Source organism: Schistocerca nitens, chromosome 1, assembly GCF_023898315.1.
Source record: "Schistocerca nitens isolate TAMUIC-IGC-003100 chromosome 1, iqSchNite1.1, whole genome shotgun sequence".
Classification (NCBI taxonomy): domain Eukaryota; kingdom Metazoa; phylum Arthropoda; class Insecta; order Orthoptera; family Acrididae; genus Schistocerca; species Schistocerca nitens.
In genome coordinates this window covers 806,986,989-807,009,149 of record NC_064614.1, presented here as the reverse complement: position 1 = coordinate 807,009,149, position 22,161 = coordinate 806,986,989, and the positions used below count along the sequence as shown (strand labels likewise).

General features: G+C 43.7%; 1 protein-coding gene and 1 pseudogene across 1 annotated transcript in view; both read left to right on the top strand.

The window, feature by feature from the left end:
* LOC126262567 (uncharacterized) overlaps nucleotides 1–10,095 on the top strand; it is a 392,135-nt gene extending 382,040 nt beyond the window's left edge. Inside the window, exon 3 of the mRNA XM_049959273.1 lies at nucleotides 6,302–10,095. Within this exon, the coding sequence (XP_049815230.1) occupies nucleotides 6,302–6,585 (284 nt within the window). The 3' untranslated portion in view covers nucleotides 6,586–10,095. The remainder of the gene's footprint in view (nucleotides 1–6,301) is intronic.
* LOC126209307 (5S ribosomal RNA) lies at nucleotides 5,737–5,854 on the top strand (annotated as a pseudogene).
* Nucleotides 10,096–22,161: the final 12,066 nt, after the last annotated feature.

Sequence of the window (22,161 nt, the reverse complement as noted above, 5' to 3'; positions counted from 1 at the left end):
GAGGATGCAGGGACGATGGGACTGCAACATGGAGCTTTTCGGTTCCCCATATGCGCCAGTTCTGTTTACTGACGAAGCCGTCCAGGTAAAAATAAGCTTCGTCAGTAAACCAAATGCTGCCCACATGCATATCGCCGTCATCAATCCTGTGCACTATATCGTTAGCGAATGTCTCTCGTGCAGCAATGGTAGCGGCGCTGAGGGGTTGCCGCGTTTGAATTTTGTATGGATAGAGGTGTAAACTCTGGCGCATGAGACGATACGTGGACGTTGGCGTCATTTGGACCGCAGCTGCAACACGGCGAACGGAAACCCGAGGCCGCTGTTGGATCACCTGCTGCACTAGCTGCGCGTTGCCCTCTGTGGTTGCCGTACGCGGTCGCCCTACCTTTCCAGCACGTTCATCCGTCACGTTCCCAGTCCGTTGAAATTTTTCAAACAGATCCTTTATTGTATCGCTTTTCGGTCCTTTGGTTACATTAAACCTCCGGTGAAAACTTCGTCTTGTTGCAACAACACTGTGTTCTAGGCGGTGGAATTCCAACACCAGAAAAATCCTCTGTTCTAAGGAATAAACCATGTTGTCTACAGCACACTTACACGTTGTGAACAGCACACGCTTACAGCAGAAAGACGACATACAGAATGGCGCACCCACAGACTGCGTTGTCTTCTATATCGTTCACATCACTTGCAGCGCCATCTGTTGTTGAAAATTGTAACTACTGTAATTTCGAAAGTTTGTCCGCCTGAAAATGTACTGTTGTCCCAAGCATATTGCAACAAACGGTGTATTTCTATCGCTGCTCGTTTAGTTTTTATTTCCGTTTCAAATATACCGGTCATTTTTTAAACACCCTGTATGTTTACATTGAACATGAACCAAGTCTTCCGGAATTTCGCTATAATTTTCTAGCATTGTGAGTTCTCTGTGTGTAGCAGTAACATCTGAGAAAAGGCTCATCGAACTTCCGATATAATCCACTAGGTTGTGTATACGTATTATGAAAATTAATGGCGTGTAACATTCCTTTGGCGTGTGCCGGAAGCTACTTCTTCGTCTGAATATTTCTCTTCGTTGAGAATGACACGCTGTGTTCTATTTGCAAGAAACTCTTCAATACAATCACACATCCGGTCTTATATTCCGTAAATTCGTATTTTTATCACTAAACAGGAGTATGGAACTGCATCGAACACCTTCCAGAAGCCAAGGAACATAGCATTAACCTAGGCGCCGGTATCTACAGTTTTCTATGTCATTATACGCGGGCGTAAAATATGTTCCAAAATGCTACAACAGTTCGGCATCAGAGTTATAGTTATTTCCTAAAATTAAAAAGTTTCTTGTTTTAGTTTTTAATAAATGTAAATATCATGTACATTATGAACATTAAAATCTGATGACAAGCTGCAGTTGGCTAAGCAATCATCTTCGGAGCTGATAACAAGGGAAGAACGGAAAACGGGCTTAAGTTGAATTTTAAGAGCTAAACTGTGAAGTTATAAATGTTTCAAAGTGACGAATAAATAAAAGGAATAACGTACCGGCTATGGTGAAATATATGTCAGCATACAGCGTACTGGAAACCCTACATTGTGTATGTAGCTGGGAGATTTTTAAAAGTAAGGGAATGGCCCTCAAATAAGCGTGGACTACAAACGAATTAGCAAAATTACAGCAGAGAAATAAAGTGTAAAATGAACCATGTCTCTATGAGTACCACTTTCAACCAAAAAATGGCTGAATAAAGCAGCAAGGTAAAACCAAGTAGTCAAAAGCTACAGGAGCAAGAGAAACAAAACAAATATCTTACAAAGTGAAAAGTATTACGAAGATAACAACAGCAACAATATACAAAAAGGAACATAGGATGCTTAATGAGATTCCAGTCATACATAGCTAGATCGTGTGGGATATATAACAACAACCATAATTATATACAATAACAATGATGACACAAAATACAAAAAGAGTATAGCCGGCCGGTGTGGCCGTGCGGTTCTAGGCGCTTCAGTCTGGAACCGCGTGACCGCTACGGTCGCAGGTTCGAATCCTGCCTCGGGCATGGATGTGTGTGATGTCCTTAGGTTAGTTAGGTTTAAGTAGTTCTAAGTTCTAGGGGACTGATGACCTCAGCTGTTAAGTCCCATAGTGCTCAGATCCATTTGAACCAAAAAGAGTATACAGGAAAAGTATGACATTTTAAGAGAAGGCCATAAATGTCGGGTGAAAAATTATTTCCTCGGAAACGGCAAATCGAGCACTTTCAGACTTTTACAACTTCCAGCTTTAGTTGGTAAAATTTATCTTCAGGCAGTTATCTGCTCTTTGCTTATTCTCAGATCTGAATATGGTTGCTTAGTAGACTGAAACTAGTCATCACATTTTAATGGTTTACAAGGTACGCGATCTAGTCAATTATAAAAATTTAAAAACAGTAAATTTTAAGTTTTGTGTTTTACACAAATTTCCAATGCGATCTCCCCACGTTCGGCGCCAAACTGTTGTGAATCATTCAAAAGTCTGTTACATGACTTGGCATGCTAATTACCAATGAGACCGCTCCAAGCTGGTAGCCAAAAATGGAGTAAACTTAAAAATATGATCTCTGGCACGAAATGACCTGCAGATTACTAATAAGATCGGTCCACTCTGGGAGCCAATAATTGACATCAAACAGCGCAAGGTTATGAGATTAAGAGATTAGTGTAAAAATGGAACTGGTTTATTAGAAGGTTGAAATATGAAGCGTTTTCCTTCATTACAGTATGTTTTACACAAACAATTACAAATCTCAGAACCGATTACGCTGGGCGCGGACATGACACAGTTATTAAGGGGAGGGACGGGGGAATCAGTCATCTCACTATTCTTTGTAGTCATCTGCTATGTGGTGACGACGGCTGCAGGCACTGGGTAGCAGTAGCCGCGTCGCCCCAGAGCTGTGCGGACGCGAGTCGGGATCTATCCTTGTGTCGCGCAGCCCTATGGTGAGAGTCCGGTACGGTCTCCACGGCGACTGCTCGCCATGTGCTTCCGTAGCCGAAGCAGCACAGTCGCGCTGTTGGAGGGGTAGATGTTAGGCAAGGAAAATTAAATTCTAAGTCGAGTGCTTCATTCCCAAGCATCGACCGTAAGGATTCGTTCATTTGACATGATACAGAAACAGAATAAGTCATAATGTGCGATGAATATTCGGATGAGAGTCAGGATGGAATCAAAGATAGCATACTAACTGCGCAATGGGTGAAAGTGCTCAATTGGTTCAACTGGCTCTGAGCAGTTTGGGACTTAACATCTGAGGTCATCAGTCCCCTAGAACTTAGAACTACTTAAACCTAACTAACCTAAGGACATCACACATATCCAGGCCTGAGGCAAGATTCGAACCTGCGACCGTAGCGGTCTCGTGGTTCCATACTGAAGCGCCTAGAACCGCTCGGCCACACCGGCCGGCGGTGAAAACGCCTTCATGTCCTTTTGCTGCCGGGCTGTTTCACCGACTGGCTCTACACTTCCATCACTCCGCTTAGCTCGCAGACGCCTCTAATTCTTCCTCCTCTCGACCCTTTCATTGGCGGATTAACTTTGCAGTGCCACCCAATCGCTGATCGCCGCTTTATGACCACGCCTCCCAGTGTGGGCTGGTGTGTGATTCGGGAACTGGCGTCCTTACCACGTGTTCACTGTCGAGGCTGTTCCCAGCGTTGATTGCACTTCGTCCCGATGTTTTCCTGCATTTCTTAGTTGCTGTGAAAGTAGCCACATAATACTTCCTTGTAACAGTTGTCTCTGCGAGAGGCCTAAACAGTCTTATGTTTGTACTTCAACTAAGCATCTGTTGGCGTTCATGATTTGTAAGACAACTGCAAACTTTTTTTGAGCTGGTTGACTTCTTTCTCAGTTCCATAGTTTCACAAGCCTCCTTGCGCGAATTCTTCGTGCTTTTCTCTACACTCCATATCAGAGACCGCAACGATCCACCACTATTAGCACATTTCTCAATTTTTAAAGCAGGTGAAAATTTTCTGCTACAAACCTGGAATTTCACACACCTCCAGGTGTGCGTTCTTGGCGCTTTTCTGTCTACACTCTGTCTTAGTGCCTGCAGAGATCCTGGAGGTGTGAGTTCTTGCCGCTTTTCTGTCTACTCTCTATCTTAGAGCCCGCAGGGATCCTCAAATTATCGGCACATTTCTCATTCTTCGCCAGGCCCTTCTCATAGTTTATCCATTCTTTAAGCGAGCCGAGAGAATCCGCCAATCTACCACCTCATGTGGTTGCGCAATGCACCGGGTCTGCATCTCATCCGGCCGGTGAATGAGATCCGACTTTCCCCTTGTCCTGGGCTACTGGAACGGTGGGAGTCAGCGAAAATGGACACTGGCGGATGTTTTACACTAGATTTGATACCATTCACCTTTTCTGATAATGACAGAAACAGCTGATATACACTCTAAGACAAAAAAAAGACACACGAAGGAATTATCCGAATGGGATGGAAAATCGATAGATGTACATGTATAGACAAAGAAATTACAATTTCAAAAAAAATTGGATAATTTATTGATGAGAAACATCTTCGTAAATTGGGCGAGTCAATAACGCATTGGTCCACCTGTGGTTTTATGCAAGCAGTTAATCGGCATAGCGCTGACTGATCCTCCTGATCGTGCCAGATTCTGTCCAATTGGCACGTTAGATCCTCAAAAACCCGACTTTGTTGGAGGACCCTGCCCACATTGCTACAGACATTCTCAACTGGGCAGAGATCTGGCGACTCTGCTGGCTAAGGCAGGCTTTGGCAAGCAGGAAGACAAGCAGTAGAAGCGCCTGTCGTTTACGGGCGGGCAGTATCTTGCAGAAATGTAGCTTCCCAGCAACGACGGCAAAAAGGGGCGTCGAATATCGTTCACGTACCGCTGTGCTATAAGGGTGCCGCAGATGACAACCAGAGGGGTCCTGACATGAAAAGAAATGGCACATCAGACAATCGCTCCTAGTTGTCAGCAGTATGGTGTGCAACAGTCAGATTGGTATCTCGCCGCTTTCTGGGGCGTCTCCAGATACGTCTCCATTTGTCACTGGGGCTCTGTTTGAAGCGGAACTTATCATTGGAGACAATTCTACTCAAGTCAATGAGATTTCAGGCCGAAGAAGTGTCTGGAGGCACCCCAGACGGCGATGGAATACCAAGCTGACTGTCGCCTGCCGTATGGCCCAACAACCAGCAGTTATTGTCTGGAGTGTCCATTCCGTAGCAGGTTCCCTTTGGTTGTCATCCGCAGCACCCTTCCAGCACAGTGGTACGTTGACGACATTCTTCTACCCGTTTTGCAGCCCTTCATGGGAAACCATCCTGGGCTTACAGTTCAGTAAGACAATGTCCGCTCGCACAAGGCGAGAGTTTCTACTACTTGTCTTCGTGCTTGCCAAACACTACCTCGGCCACCAAGATCACTGGATCCCATTGCAGTTGAGGTTTGGAGCACTTTGGGCAGGGCCCTCCAACCAGGTCGGGATTTTGACGATCTAACGCGTCAGTTGGACAGAATTGAGCACGATCCACAGGACGACAACCAGCAACTTCACAAATCAATGTCAAGTCGAATAATTGCCTGCATAAGGGCCAGAGGTGGATCAGAGCATTACTGACTTGCTCAATTTCTGAAACTCCGTGTCTTGAATATATCATCCAGTTATAATCATTTGTTTGCCTCGATGTGTACGTGGGCAACGGCCTTGCCGCAGTGGATGCACCGGTTCCCGTGAGATCACCGAAGTTAAGCATTGTCGGGCGTGGTCGGCGTTTGGATGGGTGACCATCCAGGCCGCCATGCGCTGTTGCCATTTTTCGGGGTGCATTCAGCCTCGTGATGCCAATTGTGGAGCTACTCGACAGAATAGTAGCGGCTTCGGTCAAGAATACCATCTTACGACAGGGAGAGCGGTGTGTTGACCCCACGCCCCTCCTATCCGCATCCTCCACCGAGGATGACACGGCGATCGGATGGTCCCGGTAGGCCACTCGTGACCTGAAGAGGGAGTACTATGTATACATCACATCTACTGATTCCCGTACCATTCGGATAATTCCTTCGCTATGCGTCCTTTTTTTTCCTTAGCATGCAGATCTTGTCACCAAATACTAACTCGTAAGAACAGATTAGTTCTCAGAAAAAAAAATGTGGTGTGTCGAACTACCCTCATAGTTCATCTCACGGACCAAAATAAATAATTTCCGCTGTGACAAGAGGCACTTACCATGCCGGCATTGGTGTTTGTTTCTGCCAACAGAGGAGAAGGGCCTGGTGGTGAAACGAGAGTGCGGCCTGGGCCCGTGCGGCTTCGACGACAGCAGCATGAACCGCGGGCTCGGCCTGGACGGCTGCGACCGCTCCAAGGACGAGTTCTTCTGCCTGTCGTGCTGCACCACCAGCGGCTGCAACAAGAGCGCCGCCCGCCGGCCGGCCGCCTCGCCGCCGCCGCTGCTTCTGTCGCTGCTGCTGGCGCCTCCCCTGCTGCTGACGTCACTCCGCTCCCTCGGCCCCTGCGAGGCCGTCGGCGGCGCGGCCTTCTAGGGTCCCTCGCGCGCCGCGCTCCGCTAGGGAGGCGCCGCTACCGGAACTTCACCTGCCGTCTGCCCGGAGTCGCCGCGCCGCCAGACTCGGCTACACCTCAGTGTGGCCGGTGCCGGGACGACCCGAGTTATTCCCTTCAGCAGCGTTAGAATGCAGCACTGTTGCACTGAGGCTTGGATTAGACGTCGACATCAGCCGTAGCTAGCTCTCATATCGCCGTGCTATTACCGCAGTCGTGTACACATCCCACGGACGAACAGAATTTCTGTGTTAGATTGTAAACAGTTACAGCAGCAGTGTGCATATGTAGTCTCGGTTGATGGAATTTACCGTATGTTTACAAATTTTTGTGCCAAACAGATTACTTAAAATTTTCAAGACGCAACTCTTGTACAAAGGATAGCATTTATCCGCAGCGTTACCTGAAGGCTTATTTAAACGTGCAGTCCTCGTAGTTAGTCATTCCTGTTGTGGATCTGCACGCAATACTACTAACCTGTTGCCTGCCCATCACACTGAATTGGCCACACCTAGTCGTGAATATGATCACTAAATCATTCTCTTTCCATCATCGTACCGTATTGTATCTGTGCCTGCACCTTCAGGTACCATCAGCTCATATTTTTAACGTGCTGCATAAAATTTTCTCCTTGGGTCTTCAACTTTATTAAGTCGCTGGTTACCGATGTTTCGACTAAGGGACTTTTTGCCATCCTCATCAGCGTGACGACACTCTACAGATTTGGTGGGAAAATCTCCGTTAGGACGCTACTTTTAGTATTGGGTTCGGTTGTAAAGGACGTAGTTCAGTCCAGAGCTATCCTCCACGGCATCCTTCGCTGTTTCTTCGTGTCCGATTCCAGCAATAGTACAGTGACAATAGCCACCTTGAGAAAGAACGTGATCTTATCTGTTCACATTTATGCTTTTGTGACCATCGAATCACTTATCTCGTATTGTCAAAACTTCGGCATTTCAGGTCGATTTGCGTTATTCTGATTAACGTTTCGTTTCATACTACGTATCAGTACCTGCCGTTAGAGGACTATCACTGTTGGTGCGGACGCTGATTGTATTTACGCATTTTTCCATTATTCCGTATACAGTCCAGTTACATGCTGCAGCAGAGATTTATATTTGTCATCCATACTCTTAAAACTATATTATTTTCGATATACTTTAATAAACGAATGTGGTAATTGCTGACTTAGGCCAGAATTTGTATCTCCCAACATGTAATGCATATATTACTTTTGCAGTACCTCTCGAATGCCCCTGTGTGCTTTGTGCTCCAGAATCCCCATATCCGAATATCATTCAAACTTACACTTTCCAGTTTTCAAGCTGGTCTCTATTGTAGTGGGGAGACCAATGGCGCCGAGTTTCTGCATGGGCCTTAAGGATGTCATTACATAGCATTTGTGTAAAATCTCGCTCATCTCCATTGTGCGCCGGAAGAAAGAAAAGAGCGGTATCCTTTCTCAGCATAGAATCTTTTGTCCTTGTTCCCGTTATGGTCTAACCTCCCGTATTCATTTTCATCTCCGCTAAGGAGTATCCATCGCTCTGAGAATATACCTTAATTATTGTAGGCAATCGGAGGCAAACACGTCAGACAGAGACCACGTAAGATTATCCCCAGCCACATTATCATTCCCCGCCACCACACAAAAATTAAATGGAATAAACAAATATCTAATTTGAAATTACGCACGAATGTGTAGGTTATATTTTCACTAAATGTTATTACCATCTCAAAAACGAGCAGTTGAAGTTTTTACCCTGACCGAAGACTTAAGCAAACCTTATATGAATTCTAGAGTCCATGCTTAACAGAACAGTCGTCTAGATGGGCAGTTATACTCTCGCCAATGCCACACAATTTGATCTGCTGCTCTATTCCATTTACCCCTGGAAAGTATGTTCCCAGTTCTGCCATAATCGTTGGAAGCAGAAAGAAGAAACTTTCACCGTGACAAAACTGCAGATGAAGTAGTCACACATTAATCGATCGGACGAGAGCGGTTGTTTGCTGCGAGCGTGCAGCAATCTACTGATCAGGCAGATGATTTAAGTACTCTCAGACGATCGTGTGACAACGTAGTGGCACCCTGGCGTGCTAGAGAATTAACCTCTGGTTCTCTTCCTCTGCTTCGAGTTGTGGTAAGACCATCATGTTCTCCAGACGCTAAAGTGAACCTCTCACGCCAGCAGCACACGCTTTGAAATGACAACATCGAAACTTACAGTTTCTCTCTCCAGAAAAGTTGAGAACATTATCACCTTATGGTTGGCTTTGGTGGAAATACAGCCCTCTGAAATAGTATTGTAACTTGTAATCACCTCGCACATTCATTGTGGCTATACACCATGTAGCGGTAACGGATTGCGTATCTGAGCCGCGGAAAACTTCCGTAAAACTATTGTCTTTGGTCTCGCTTTCATCAGAATAATAAATTATAACAAAAAGCAGTATTCATAATCTTACATTTTCAAAACAGAATAACACATCCAAAAACTGGTGGCACCAGTTTGCATTGCAGTACCAAGGTGATAATTTATAGCTGTCACTTTCGTAGATCTCTCTGCTCATCCTTTGACGAGCTCTTGTCCAGTAAATAAGCAGACCTCTGGCTACTATTGTGTCGAAAACACGCGAACTGTCAAGTACTTTTGGTAGACCGATTGTAAGACCGTCAGCAGTAAAATAAGACAACAAAAACAAAAGTTTGAGAAAACTGCAAACTCTTCAGCTAACCATTTGTTTGTGGCTGTACTTTTGCTGCAACTTGTGTCGGTGTGGGAGTGTGGGAGCCATCGCACCCGACTATACTCCGCTGTCGAAGCTTTACACAAATGTCTTCCGTCATTTTGCAGTTGCATTTTCATTTCATGTTCACCTGTAAAATAAGCAACCGCATCATTTAGAATCCAAATGTATGAGCACAAAACAACAACGATCTCCCTACGCCCCACAGAAATTTGACATATATATGTGACTAAATATTACGTTACCGCAGAAAGAACCTGTAAATAATACTAAACATTTTCGGTTACTTGTTATATAAATTAGAATACCAGAGGGATGTAAATGTTAAGTGGACGAAAGTTTATCCCTGTACCGTTCATTATAGCGAAAGCTTTTATTGAATATTAACATTTCATATATACAGTCATCCAAAATGCCGATCTGTAAGTCCTCGCTCTTGAAAGGAAGATTCTTGATTTCGTTTGTTTGAGATGTTCTGTGTTTTTAATTAAGATTAAACCAAAGAACTTTTGATAAACTTTTCTTCTAACAAAGTCAAGTCCTTTCATTCACGATACTGATGGGAATATTTTCTATAAAAAAAGCGTTTGTCATTCCATTTACTTACAGTGTTACAGTTAATATCTACTCTTGTAATATATATAGTTAATACTTACGATAACTGATACTAAAGCAATATTATCGACAGGATTTGATTATCTTTTTCAAATACATTTGTATTATTACTGGTGCATTATAATGATATTCTATCTAAATTTGTATGTTTGATATATCTTGCAAATCTTGTGTGAATAAACTCATAGAAATTAATATCACAAATAATTTTATTTATTTCAACTTTTCAGGGAAGATACATACTGACTCAGACAACAATGCTTATTTACTTCTACATGGGAGGAAATTAAAAGTCAGAGATCCCCAATTTACTTTTTTTCTGATCTGTAACACTACAGTTCCAAAAACTCGTAATCAAAATTTAGTGCTCGCTCCTACTAGAAAATGTTTACCTAAGTGTTTTAGTGAATTATGAAGTAGATAATTCAATTTTACACAGTCGTATTATTGAAGAGTCTCCATGACTGTATTTTAAACTCTCATAGCAACAAAACTAATCCGTAACAATATACTGACATTTCTATTTGCGAGACCTAGACATCTTCAGATGGCAGACTTGATACTTAGTTCGACAACATATAGCACTGACGAACACAGCACCATTAGTTGTTCTGCAGTTTTGTCCCAATTATAGTGTATGACAGCTTGGTGGAGTCTACTTATGTCAAATGAAGATGTCTCTAAGATTCAGGAATGCCTCGTAAGTAATAAATTTAAATTCAGTGTCACATAGTTTTTGTTGTTTTAAAATGGAATTCAGAGAAACGTAAGTAACGTAGCTCATAATTGCATGTACTCAGGAAGCTTTCTCACTTACGAAAACTCAAAGTAGTGTGTCTGTGAGGTAACTGTGAATTTATAATGGCACGTAAGGGCGTCGAAAAACTTCCTGCAACTTCTTTTACACTTTCACAAACTTATGAAACACTTCAAAAACTAAAATTCAGCTGAAATCACACATTAAAAATAGTTAAATTATTTTTAGTCACAAACGTAAAGGAAGCTGTCGGTGCTATGTCTATCCAAGTCAAAAAACATTCTCGCTGTGTCTATGTTTTCCTTACGTTGTTATGGAAATACCATAACGGGAAAAAGACAGATTAATGGGGCAAGTGCAAACGCACCCAAGTAGCATAGATGAAACATTGCAGAGGGGTACAGCATTTGTAAAACAAATTACAGAGCTGATGGTTGCAGTAAGAGCTCAGAAATGAGGTTAGCACAGTAAAGGAAACGATGGTGTCTTGCAGGTGTTACTCAACCGAAATAGTGCACACAACGCAGTACCAGATAACATGTAAGCGGTACCTGTAACATGATGTGTTAAGGAGATCTTTAACAAAAATGAGAACAGGAGCAACCTCTTCTTGATCAAAGCGCAGACAAGTCTAGTTTAGTTTGTCGTCTTTGTCTGACTATTATCTATCCACCTGTCAACGAACAGCTGTATGACACTAATACTCGAGGTAAATAAGGAAAACGGGGAAAATAATTTATAAAGTTTTGAAACTTTGGAAGAACACTCATTGGAGATGCATCCTTCTCCCCTACCCCTTAAAATAGCTTTCTTTCCTTTTTCAATTAAAAAAAAGATTAATTTTTCGAAGACATCTGTATGACGGAAAATATTTCTAGTGAAATTCTACCCAAAGCTGGTACATGCATATTTCAAGCAAGATAATCAGTTTTCCAGAATTCTGTTTGAAAGATTAAAAATCCTTTAGCTTATGAATTTGGCATAATTTTCAACTACAGTTTTAATTCAGTTAAATCTTTCTTCCTTCCTCCATAACTACTTGCCTTTCATAGGTATAGAAATCTGTATATAGCAAGTTAGTACTAAAATCCGAAGGTAAAGCAAAGAGATGGAGACAGAGAGAGAGAGAGAGATACAAAGATTGAAATTCATTTTATTGTTGCATTTATTGATGTAGAGCATTTAGGCTAAAGTTTTTTGTTCAGCATTATTCACCTTCATACTTATATTGAAATCAAAATCATTTATCATGAGAAATAAGTTTATCTTAGAATCAATCAGCCCTTACTCTCTTTATAATACGTCTGCAATCATCATATGTACGGCACCTACATAACCAAAAGTCGGTATAACGCACCTCAGTATTTATATTGGAATCAAAATCGTTTGTCGTGAGAGTTAAGAATTATTGTAGAATTAATCGGCAATTACTGTCGTTATAATGCATTTACAGTAATCATATTTAAAACAAGTACACAACTAAAATAATGCAAAATCTTCAAGAAGTAAGTCGTTATATATAATTATTTACCGAAAACGATTCTCCAAATCTTCTTTCACATCACTGTGATTCACGTTAGTGCGGCTTTGTCCCCGGCAGCCTTTACACATTGTTGTGCAGTGTATTTCAGGTTTTACACTTTCATTTTCTTCTGCAACTTTGAGTGTACCCCCATGAAATCAGCAATGATATCTTGACTGGTTACTGTTTCATGTGAATTAGAGAGAGGGATGAGTTTTATTCCCTGCAAACCCAGTACTGTGATTCAAGCTGTTGGCCAACCGTAGCTGTACTTGATAACGAGTACACAGAGTTGCTTGCCGGACCCACAAGAACATTAGAAAAAACAGAGTATGAACCCCATCCTCCCATTCCTTGCTGAAACGTATCGAAGTTTCCAATGCCTTCGTCATTTTTGATGTCTCATCTTCCGGAATTGGTTTATCGCAAATAAGACAGGTTGTAGGGTCCAGCATTGCTGTTCTCTCGGCCCACAGAAAAGAAAAGAAAGTAAGAAGAAATACAACAAATTGTACTGTTCCACACGGCTTTAATAAGTTTACGACATAAACTCAGCTAAACTGGAGACTTGCAGGAAAAAACCGAGCGACAGTGGTGGGTAAGTGGTGAGTGGATGGGAAGAAGAAATTGCTGTTTTCACTGCTAGCCACTTAGTCAGGATTTCATAAATACTGAACACACAAGAAATTTCATCAAGTTGAAAATACACTCATATTTCCATACACTTAACTACTCTTTCCGTTTACATAACTGATTAAGCAACAAAAGCTGCAAATATTATGCATTAACGGAATCCTGTACCAACTCGTTAAGATATTCTTTTTGCGTAGAATTTTACGATGAATTTTGTTTTTTAAATTAGTGTGCTATTCTAAAAAAAGAACTAATTTGGCAAAAATTTAAAAAAAATGTATAAATCTGCTTTTGGTGGAGGGGTACGAGGAGAGATGCGTTCTCCCTAAGGGAGGGAACTCTTCTGTTTCTTATTACCAAACCCCACAGGAATATTTTTTAGTAGTTTCAAAACTTTATGAATTATTTCTCGCAGTTGCTGTTCTTTATTAATTTTCTAGGGTGGAAAGGTCTATTGCAGCAGAAGCGTCGCCTCAGTTTAAAGTAGAAATATTGTGGAAAAACACATTACTTCAATGCAGAGTGGTTTTAATGTGCAGTTACCGAGCTTCCGGCTATTCACTTACGACCAGAACCCTTAATTGAAATAAAATTATAAATGTGTAAATGGTGTCCCAGCACAGGATCTATCACGAAACTCGCCAATACTAAAAACAGTAGAGGATGTTTCCAAAACGACTAACAGCTTTGAAAATTCATACAGATTTATACAAACGACTTGGTTTTTCACGGATTTTCAGTCTTCGAGTCGTATACTTGAGCTTATGATCTTTACTGTTTAACCGAAAGTCGACTCATCACTAAAGTGTCTTCAGTGACATCTTCCTTATTGCATCGAAGTAACATTTTCCCAAAAGAGTCGCTTATTCTGTGAAAGCCTCCGAATGCATGAAATCACTAGTAATATCTTGTCTTGTTATTGTTTCATGTGAATTACAGACAGAAAAAATCCTCAGAGACTTGAATATCCCTTACTTTATGCTCTTTTGTTATAATACTTCACGACAGTAGCATCTAATATTCTAATATAATAGAAATAAAATAGAAACAAGTAAGTTAATATCATCGCCCACAACTGGCTGAACTCTATCACGGATATACTCGTAGGCCAACCGGACGGCCGCTGATCACTTGTTCTGTACTCCGTGAAGCGCTCAGTATCTCGTCATATTGCTTTGCATTCAGTAACCCATCTTTGACTCTGGACTGTCTAGTTTTCGCTAATGGTATATATTCTGTGCGCAGCTGACGACGACTCTTATTCTGTTCACAGGTTACGTATTGGTCTCAGTAATGGAAACAATTTACCGACATTGCTCGCAAAATATCACAAATACTTTGCGAGGATTCAGTAGGATAAAACCGTATGTCTTCTGGTCCTGTAAAACTCTCGGGCGCCTTACTCATCAAAGATGTACTTATGTTACGCAAGCCAAGGATTTCAAACAGATTTATTGCATATTTTAAATACATAGACCTCTTCAACTTAAATGATCTCATACGACTGACTCTCTGTCGTATCCTGTTGAGATTTTATGCGAGAGTCGTTCAGTACATAATGCAACAAATAGGCTACCGGGTGATCAAAAAGTCAGTATAAATTTGAAAACTGAATAAATCACGGAATAATGTAGACAGAGAGGTAAAAATTGACACACATGCTTGGAATGCGATGGGGTTTTACTAGAACCAAAAAAAATACAATAGTTCAAAAAATGTCCGACAGATGGTGCTTCATCTGATCAGAATAGCAATAATTAGCATAACAAAGAAAGACAGAGCAAAGATGATGTTCTTTACAGAAATTCTCAATATGTCCACCATCATTCCTCAACAATAGCTGTAGTTGAGGAATAATATTGTGAACAGCACTGTAAAGCATGTCCGGAGTTATGGTAAGGCGTTGGCGTCGGACGTAGTCTTTCAGTATCCCTAGAGATGTCGGTCGATCACGACACACTTGCGACTTCAGGTACCCCAAAGCCAATAATCACACGGACTGAGGTCTGGGGACCTGGGAGGCCAAGCATGACGAAAGTGGCGGCTGAGCACACGATCATCACCAAACGACGTGCGCAAGAGATCTTTCACGCGTCTAGCAATATGGGGTGGTTCTAATAAAACCCCATGTCATTCCAAGCATGTGTGTCAATTTTTACCTCTCTATCTACATTATTCCGTGGTTTATTCACTTTTCAAATTTTTCTGAAAGCAGGCTGATTTTATTCAAGATTCGAATACACCATATTATTCCCCAGAAGTTTGGCTACAAAACCCTGTTTTCCAACACAATCTCCGTTCAAAGCGACGGCCTCCTGCCGCCTTGCTGGAAGGGCCTGTGTGTCCGCATGGCACCACTCTGCTGGTCGACGCCGGAGCCTGCGTCTTGCCACATTAATAGCTCCCCCATCATCCACGTACTGCTTCCTGCGAAGTGCCTGCAGTGGGCCAGACAGATGGAAGTCGGAAGATCCGAGATCCGGGCTGTAGGGTGGATTAGGAAGAACAGTCCAACGAAGTTCTGTGAGCTTCTCTCTGGTGCGTAGATCTGTGTGAGGCCTTGCATTGTCATGGTGATGAACACGCTGGTTTCATCAGTTTCCTGAGTGTGGCACAATACACTCCATAGTCGGTGGCTGCACCATGAGGGAAGACCTCAAACGGAATAACAGAGTCCTAGAAGACTGTCGCCATGACTTTAACGGCTGACGATGCGGTTTTGAACTTTTTTTTAGAGGTGAGGTGACGTGGCGCCACTCAGTAGATTGCCATTTTGTTTCCAGTTCTAAGTGATGATTCCATATTTCATCGCCTGTGACGATGCTCGGCAAAAAATTGCCTCGTAAAGTGCAATCAATTCCGCGGAGATGGTCCTTCGCTGTTCCTTATGGCCTTCTGTTAAGCGGCGAGGAACCCAGCAGGAAGACATCTTGAATACCCTAAATGGTGAGCAAGTGCGCAAGCACTACCAACAGGTACATCTACTTGAGCAGCGAGGGGCCTGATTGTGATCCATCGATCACCAGGGATGGCAGTGTCCGCACGTTCCAACATTTCGGGAGCCAAAGTTGTGTGCGGCCGACAGGCGTGCAGGATATGCGACAGGTCTGCGCGACCTACTTGCGGTAATGACAGACGCCTCGCCCAACGACACACCGTGCTTTTGTTCTCTACCAGGTCTCCGTAGACATTCTACAAGCGCCTGTGAGTATCTGCGATGCTCTGGTTTTCCGCCAAGAGAAACTCAGTGACAGCTCTCTTCTTGGCCGGCCAGTGTGGCCGAGCGGTTCTAGGCGCTACACTCTGGAACCGCGCGGCCGCTACGGTCGCAGGTTCGAATCCTGCCTCGGGCATGGATGTGTGTGATGTCCTTAGGTTAGTTAGGTTCAAGTAGGTCTAAGTTCTAGGGGACTGATGACCTTAGAAGTTAAGTCCCACAGTGCTCAGAGTCATTTTGAACCAGCTCTCTTCTTGGAACGCACCTCCGTTACAGACGCCATTTTGAAGGTTAGGAGTAGCGCCTTTACCTAACAGATCCTCATGAAACTGAAGGGGCTGAAGCAAGAATATTCCACGATGTTCCAAAACAAAGTCTGCATTTTTTCAACTGAAATTTGGCTAGAAAAGGAAGTGCCTACTGAACGGCCCTTGTTGACATTTTTCTGAAGAAGAGCTCTGCTTGAAGTATTCTGTAGAATGACGTATGGCGTTGGAGACTGTCTGCTATACCTGTGCTGACGTCACAGCATCTGTCGCTGCGTCCACCACAGCGCACGAATCCCAAAGAATATCTCAAACAGAAATTGCGGAATACATTCAGAAACTTAATCTTGAACAGGTTAGGTAAATAAATCATCAATTAAGAAAATGGAAACCTTATTTAATGGTAATTAATATTACTTCAAAGCCACAGCCCAGAATGTTTGCGCGTTCATAGTTAATGCCGAGAGAACAGAAATTTTAGAGCAGATATTCATAGAAATCTTCCCAAATTTCTGTACCCTCACAACCTCTCCATATTGAGAGGGGTCTCTGTTTGCCTCGGAGGTCTTTCCAGAGGTGGCCTGGCAGGCTATCTCTTCTGCTACCGCCAGCTCGCCCAGTCTGTTTCCCGTCACGCTTTGCCGCAGGATGGGCCGCCGGCGCTGGATTGCTGGGGCGGGCAGAGGCTCGCGGCGGTTATTATCTCGTCGGCACACAATGGCGGGACAACTGAAAGAGAGAGCCGGCCACTCCCGTAATGGGCTCCTTTGTCGCGCGCCGCGCCGCGCAGCTTCGCGCATCTCGGCGCCGTGCCGGAAGACCTCGCGTCAAAAACACACACAACCTCCCTGCTTTCCTTCATCAGCCACTGCCAGTAGCGCTTCCACCCAAGTTGAAAGTCCAACACGTACACCGAAACAGTTGTCGGTTGCCTTCAGTTTTCCCCTTGCGTCCGTTGTATAGACGCAACGAAAACAGAAAAAAACTTCGCCAACGACAACCCACAGGTTACTGTGATAGGCCCAGAATTTTTAATATCCATATAGTGCTACCATTCAACCAGGATCCAATACGAAAAACACCATAGGGTGCCTTGGTTATGCTGATGATCTGATAATAATAGTAGGTGTCCCTCGTCTGGAAAATTTAAGGAAAACGTTAGGCTAGTTCCTCAAAGGCTAAGCTGTTGGACCACAGAGAATAAATTAACGCCGGCCGGAGCAGTTCTAGGCGCTACAGTCTGGAACAGCGCGACCGCTACGGTCGCAGGTTCGAATCCTGCCTCGGGCATGGATGTGTGTAATGTCCTTAGGTTAGTTAGGTTTAAGTAGTTCTAAGTTCTAGGGGACTGATGACCTCAGAAGTTAGGTCCCGTAGTGCTCAGAGCCATTTCAACCATTTGAATAAATTAACGAGAGCGACACATAAGGTGTGTCTCATAGGGTTGGGTGGAATATGGTCTGCCCTGGAGTTATGCAGACGTGGGCTTGTGTGGCAGTAAACACGTAAATAAATTCATCAGTACCTTACAAAAATAGAAAACTGTTAAGAGTGTACTCAACCATCTTGTCGAGCAATAGTCTTTCAGAAAGCGGGCACCAGACAAACGTAACCAAATTAATATTTCTTTCTTTACACTGGTATTCGTCGACCACAATATAACCGCACCTGGCAGTGAGGGCGCTTCGGTCCGCTTATGTGAACTTTTATCATGACATTTCACGAGGACACGCTGAACCAATTGACAGTATATGCGCAACTGTCCTGAAGGCATGCACAGTGCGATGTGGTTCAAATGGTTCTGAGCACTATGGGACTTAACTTCTTACGTCATCAGTCCCCTAGAACTTAGAACTACTTAAACCTAACTAACCTAAGGACATCACACACATCGATGCCCGAGGCAGGATTCGAACATGCGACCGTAGCGGTCACGCGGTCCCAGACTGTAGCGCCTAGAACCGCTCGGCCACTCCGGCCGGCAAAGCGCGATGTGTTTCCTTTAGTAACCAATATGCTTATTTACAGTAACACTGAAAGTTTTACTATCAAAAATTGTAATTGTAATTAGCCTGGTGAAAGACGTACGTAAATGTGTAAAGCTATGTCTCTGACAATGTTATCGTTGGCTAAGCTTTTTCTCTAAAACCTGCAAGGCAATGTACTGAAACTTTATTATCGTTATCAAACAATCTGATACGTATCCGTACAACTTGTATTATGAAAACCCTTATACCAAAATGTCAGTGTTCTGACAGAGAACGAAAACAGAAATTAATTACTCTGTCCATAAATCACGAAAAATCAGTTCTCTAGTATCTGACTGCGATTTTTTAAAAACATTCTCTAGCGTCTCCTAACAATTATACCGCAATGCTCCTGCACACAAGAGACTACTTACCTCGTCTTGGCACTGCAACTGCAAACTTATGTTGTATCCAAGGAGGTGCTAAAATAATTCAAAAGAAATACTGCAATGCATGCAGAGTGCTACGCAAGGCCAGAACTACTACTGCGAATATTAGTTTGTTTTATTTTTATACAAATTAAATGCCCAGTAGGGGTTTAGTCAACAAGTCTTCAAGAGTGTAAAAAAATGAAAGGATTCAATAAAGACTTTTCATTTACTATATGCTGACAACTGAAGATTCATAACCTGAGAAAATTTACTCACACCTTTCTTTTCCTTCGACCGTTTGATTACCAAAAACTTCAATTATTCCACAATGTCTACGATCAATAATCACGTATCTGGTCACAATAAAGGTGTGACTATTACTTTCAATGTGTGCATACAAAAATCGGACAAAATCCCTCCAGTGCGCAAGCAAGCAACAACTACACGCAGGAAAAAGTCCAATTACCAGAAATCCTTTATTCATACCAAGATCACCTCCGGTTCTACTAGCACGGTCAGGGCAGGCTGCAACCTCTCCTGCTGCGGCTTTTCTCCATGCCACTCTGTGTCCGACTACCAACAACTGTTCGCTCGCCACCACTCGCAACAATAATATCTCAGATTCAGAGTCTGTGTATGTACGCAACAGCAGAATCAATAGCCAAATTTACAATGAAAGAGAGAGAGAGAGAGAGAGAGAGAGAGACAGAGAGAGGAGGATTGAACGTCCAACTTTCAATGTCTTCTCATGTTTCCAACAACCAACGCCCACGAGAGGTCAAATGCAATAGTATTGTGGTCGGGTAGTAAACCAATCTAACATTGAACACCGCCCCAATCACAGCAAAATTGTGGGCTAAAATAAAAAAATCTACAGCTCACAATACTCTATCTGTTGACCCATAAAACGCAATATGAAACATAATGACACACAAAATCAGTATCAGCACTGAATCACAGCAAATACAGAAAGCCTAAGGCTTTACAACAGGACGTATACCAACTCACAAAAAATCTATCTACGTTGCTAACTACTCTCTCTCTCACCAGATACTCACTTCTTACGCTGCATTGACAATTACACAAATATCTGTACAAATATGTATACATATAATCTTAATCACGGTCGCAGCGTAATGGCCACAACAGAATTCACAGAACTCTCGTCACAAGAGATGTCAATGCATACCCACAGCGTGCAAGAAAAATACGTCAAACGAAGCACGTGATACAACTGCCAACAACAGTTACACTCGAAGCACAGCGCTTGCTTCATTGACTGTACACCGCCCTCGGCTCACACAACGCTGAATTCGACCAGCTGATCAAAATCACTGCCAGCTATTAAATCACTCATATAGAGCTCCTTTTGTTTTGAAATAGTCGAAGCCCTTGCTTGAGCAACTGCTGGAGCTGCCGTCCTCTCATGAGTGGGAAATACACTGACTGACCTCCCGGCGTGTTGTGTCCCCAACACTTGTACATATCACCGTGGCAATAGCTGCAGCACAAACGCCGTTGCGCGCCCTCTTGCCAGACACGCGCCAGAGCAGTCCCGCCGTTGCCAGCTGGGTTAAAAATGGTTCAAATGGCTCTGAGCACTATGCGACTTAACTTCTGAGGTCATCAGTCACCTAGAACTTAGAACTCCTAAAACCTAACTAACCTAAGGACATCACACATATCTATGTCCGAGGCAGGATTCGAACCTGCGACCGGAGCGGTCACTCGGTTCCAGACTGTAGCGCCTAGAACCGCACGGCTACTCCGGCCGGCTTTGCCAGCTGGGCAGCGCAGGCGGAACGAAGAGCTGAGAATTTCAAATTCATGGCACAAGGGGCTACACGTTACTGAAATGAAATATCTTCAAGAGCCATATATTCCGCAATCATGATAAATGCCGAACCAATGAATATAAAATTGATAGTCGTATATTAATACACACATCAAAAAAAAGTTTTGCATCACTCCGGTTCCCAGAACTCCTGAAGATAGACGTTGACTGTAGATATATCACAGACACAGTCCCTTTGACTGTTCAGAGATGTCACTAAAACCGCCCAATGATGTAAACAACCATGCATGAGCAGCGCCTATTAGACGGAGGGTGTCCGACACCCGACAGTTCCAGTCATTCCACCAGGAAGGAGGTACACGGCTCGTCTTGTCTGTAAATGAACCATGCCTGGACGGTCAATACCGTGGTTCTATCGCGTCCCCATTGTTACTTTGTGCCAGGAAGGTCTCTTAACGGGAGAAGTGTCCAGTCGTCTCGGAGTGAACCAAAGCGATGTTGTTCGGACTTGGAGTAGATACAGACAGATAGGAACTGTCGATGACATGCCTCGCTCAAGCCGCCCAAGGGCTACTACTGCAGTGGATGAAATGAAATGTCGTGTGACGAGGGCCTCCCGTCGGGTAGACCGTTCGCCTGGTGCAAGTCTTTCGATTTGACGCCACTTCGGCGACTTGCGCGTCGATGGGGATGGAATGATGATGATTAGGACAACACAACACCCAGTCCCTGAGCGGAGAAAATCTCTGACGCAGCCAGGAATCGAACCCGGGCCCTTTGGATTGACAGTCTGTCGCGCTGACCACTCAGCTACCGGTGGCGGACACTGCAGTGAATGAGCGCTACCTACGGATTATGGCTCGGAGGAACCCTGACAGCAACGAAACCATGTTAAATAATGCTTTTCGAGCAGCCACAGGACGTCGTGTTATGACTCAAACTGTGCGCAATAGGCTGAATGATGCGCAACTTCACTCCCGACGTCCATAGCGAGGTCCATCTTTGCAACCACGACACCATGCAGCGCGGTACAGGTGGGCCCAACAACATGCCGAACGGACCGCTAAGGATTGGCATCACGTTCTCTTTACCGATGAGTGTCGCATATGCCTTCAACCAGACTATCGTCGGAGACGTGTTTGGAGGCAACCTGGTCAGGCTGAACGCCATAAACACACTGTCCAGCGAGTACAGTAAGGTGGGGTTACCCGATGTTGGGGTGGCATTATGTGGGGCCGACGTACGCCGCTGGTAGTCATGGGAAGTGCCGTAACGGCTGTACGATACGTAAACGCCACCCTCCGACCGATAGTGCAACCATATCGGCAGAATACTGGCGAGGCAATCGTCTTCATGAGCGACAATTCGCGCCCCCATCGTGCACATTTTTTGAATGACTTCCTTCAGGATAACGACGTCGCTCGACTAGAGTGGCCAGCATGTTCTCCAGACATGAACACTAACGAACATACCTGTTATGAATTGAAAAGGGGTGTTTATGGACGACTGACCCACCAACCACTCTGAGGGATACACGCCGAATCGTCGTTGAGGAGTGAGACAATCTGGACCAACAGTGCCTCGATGAACTTGTGGATAAAAT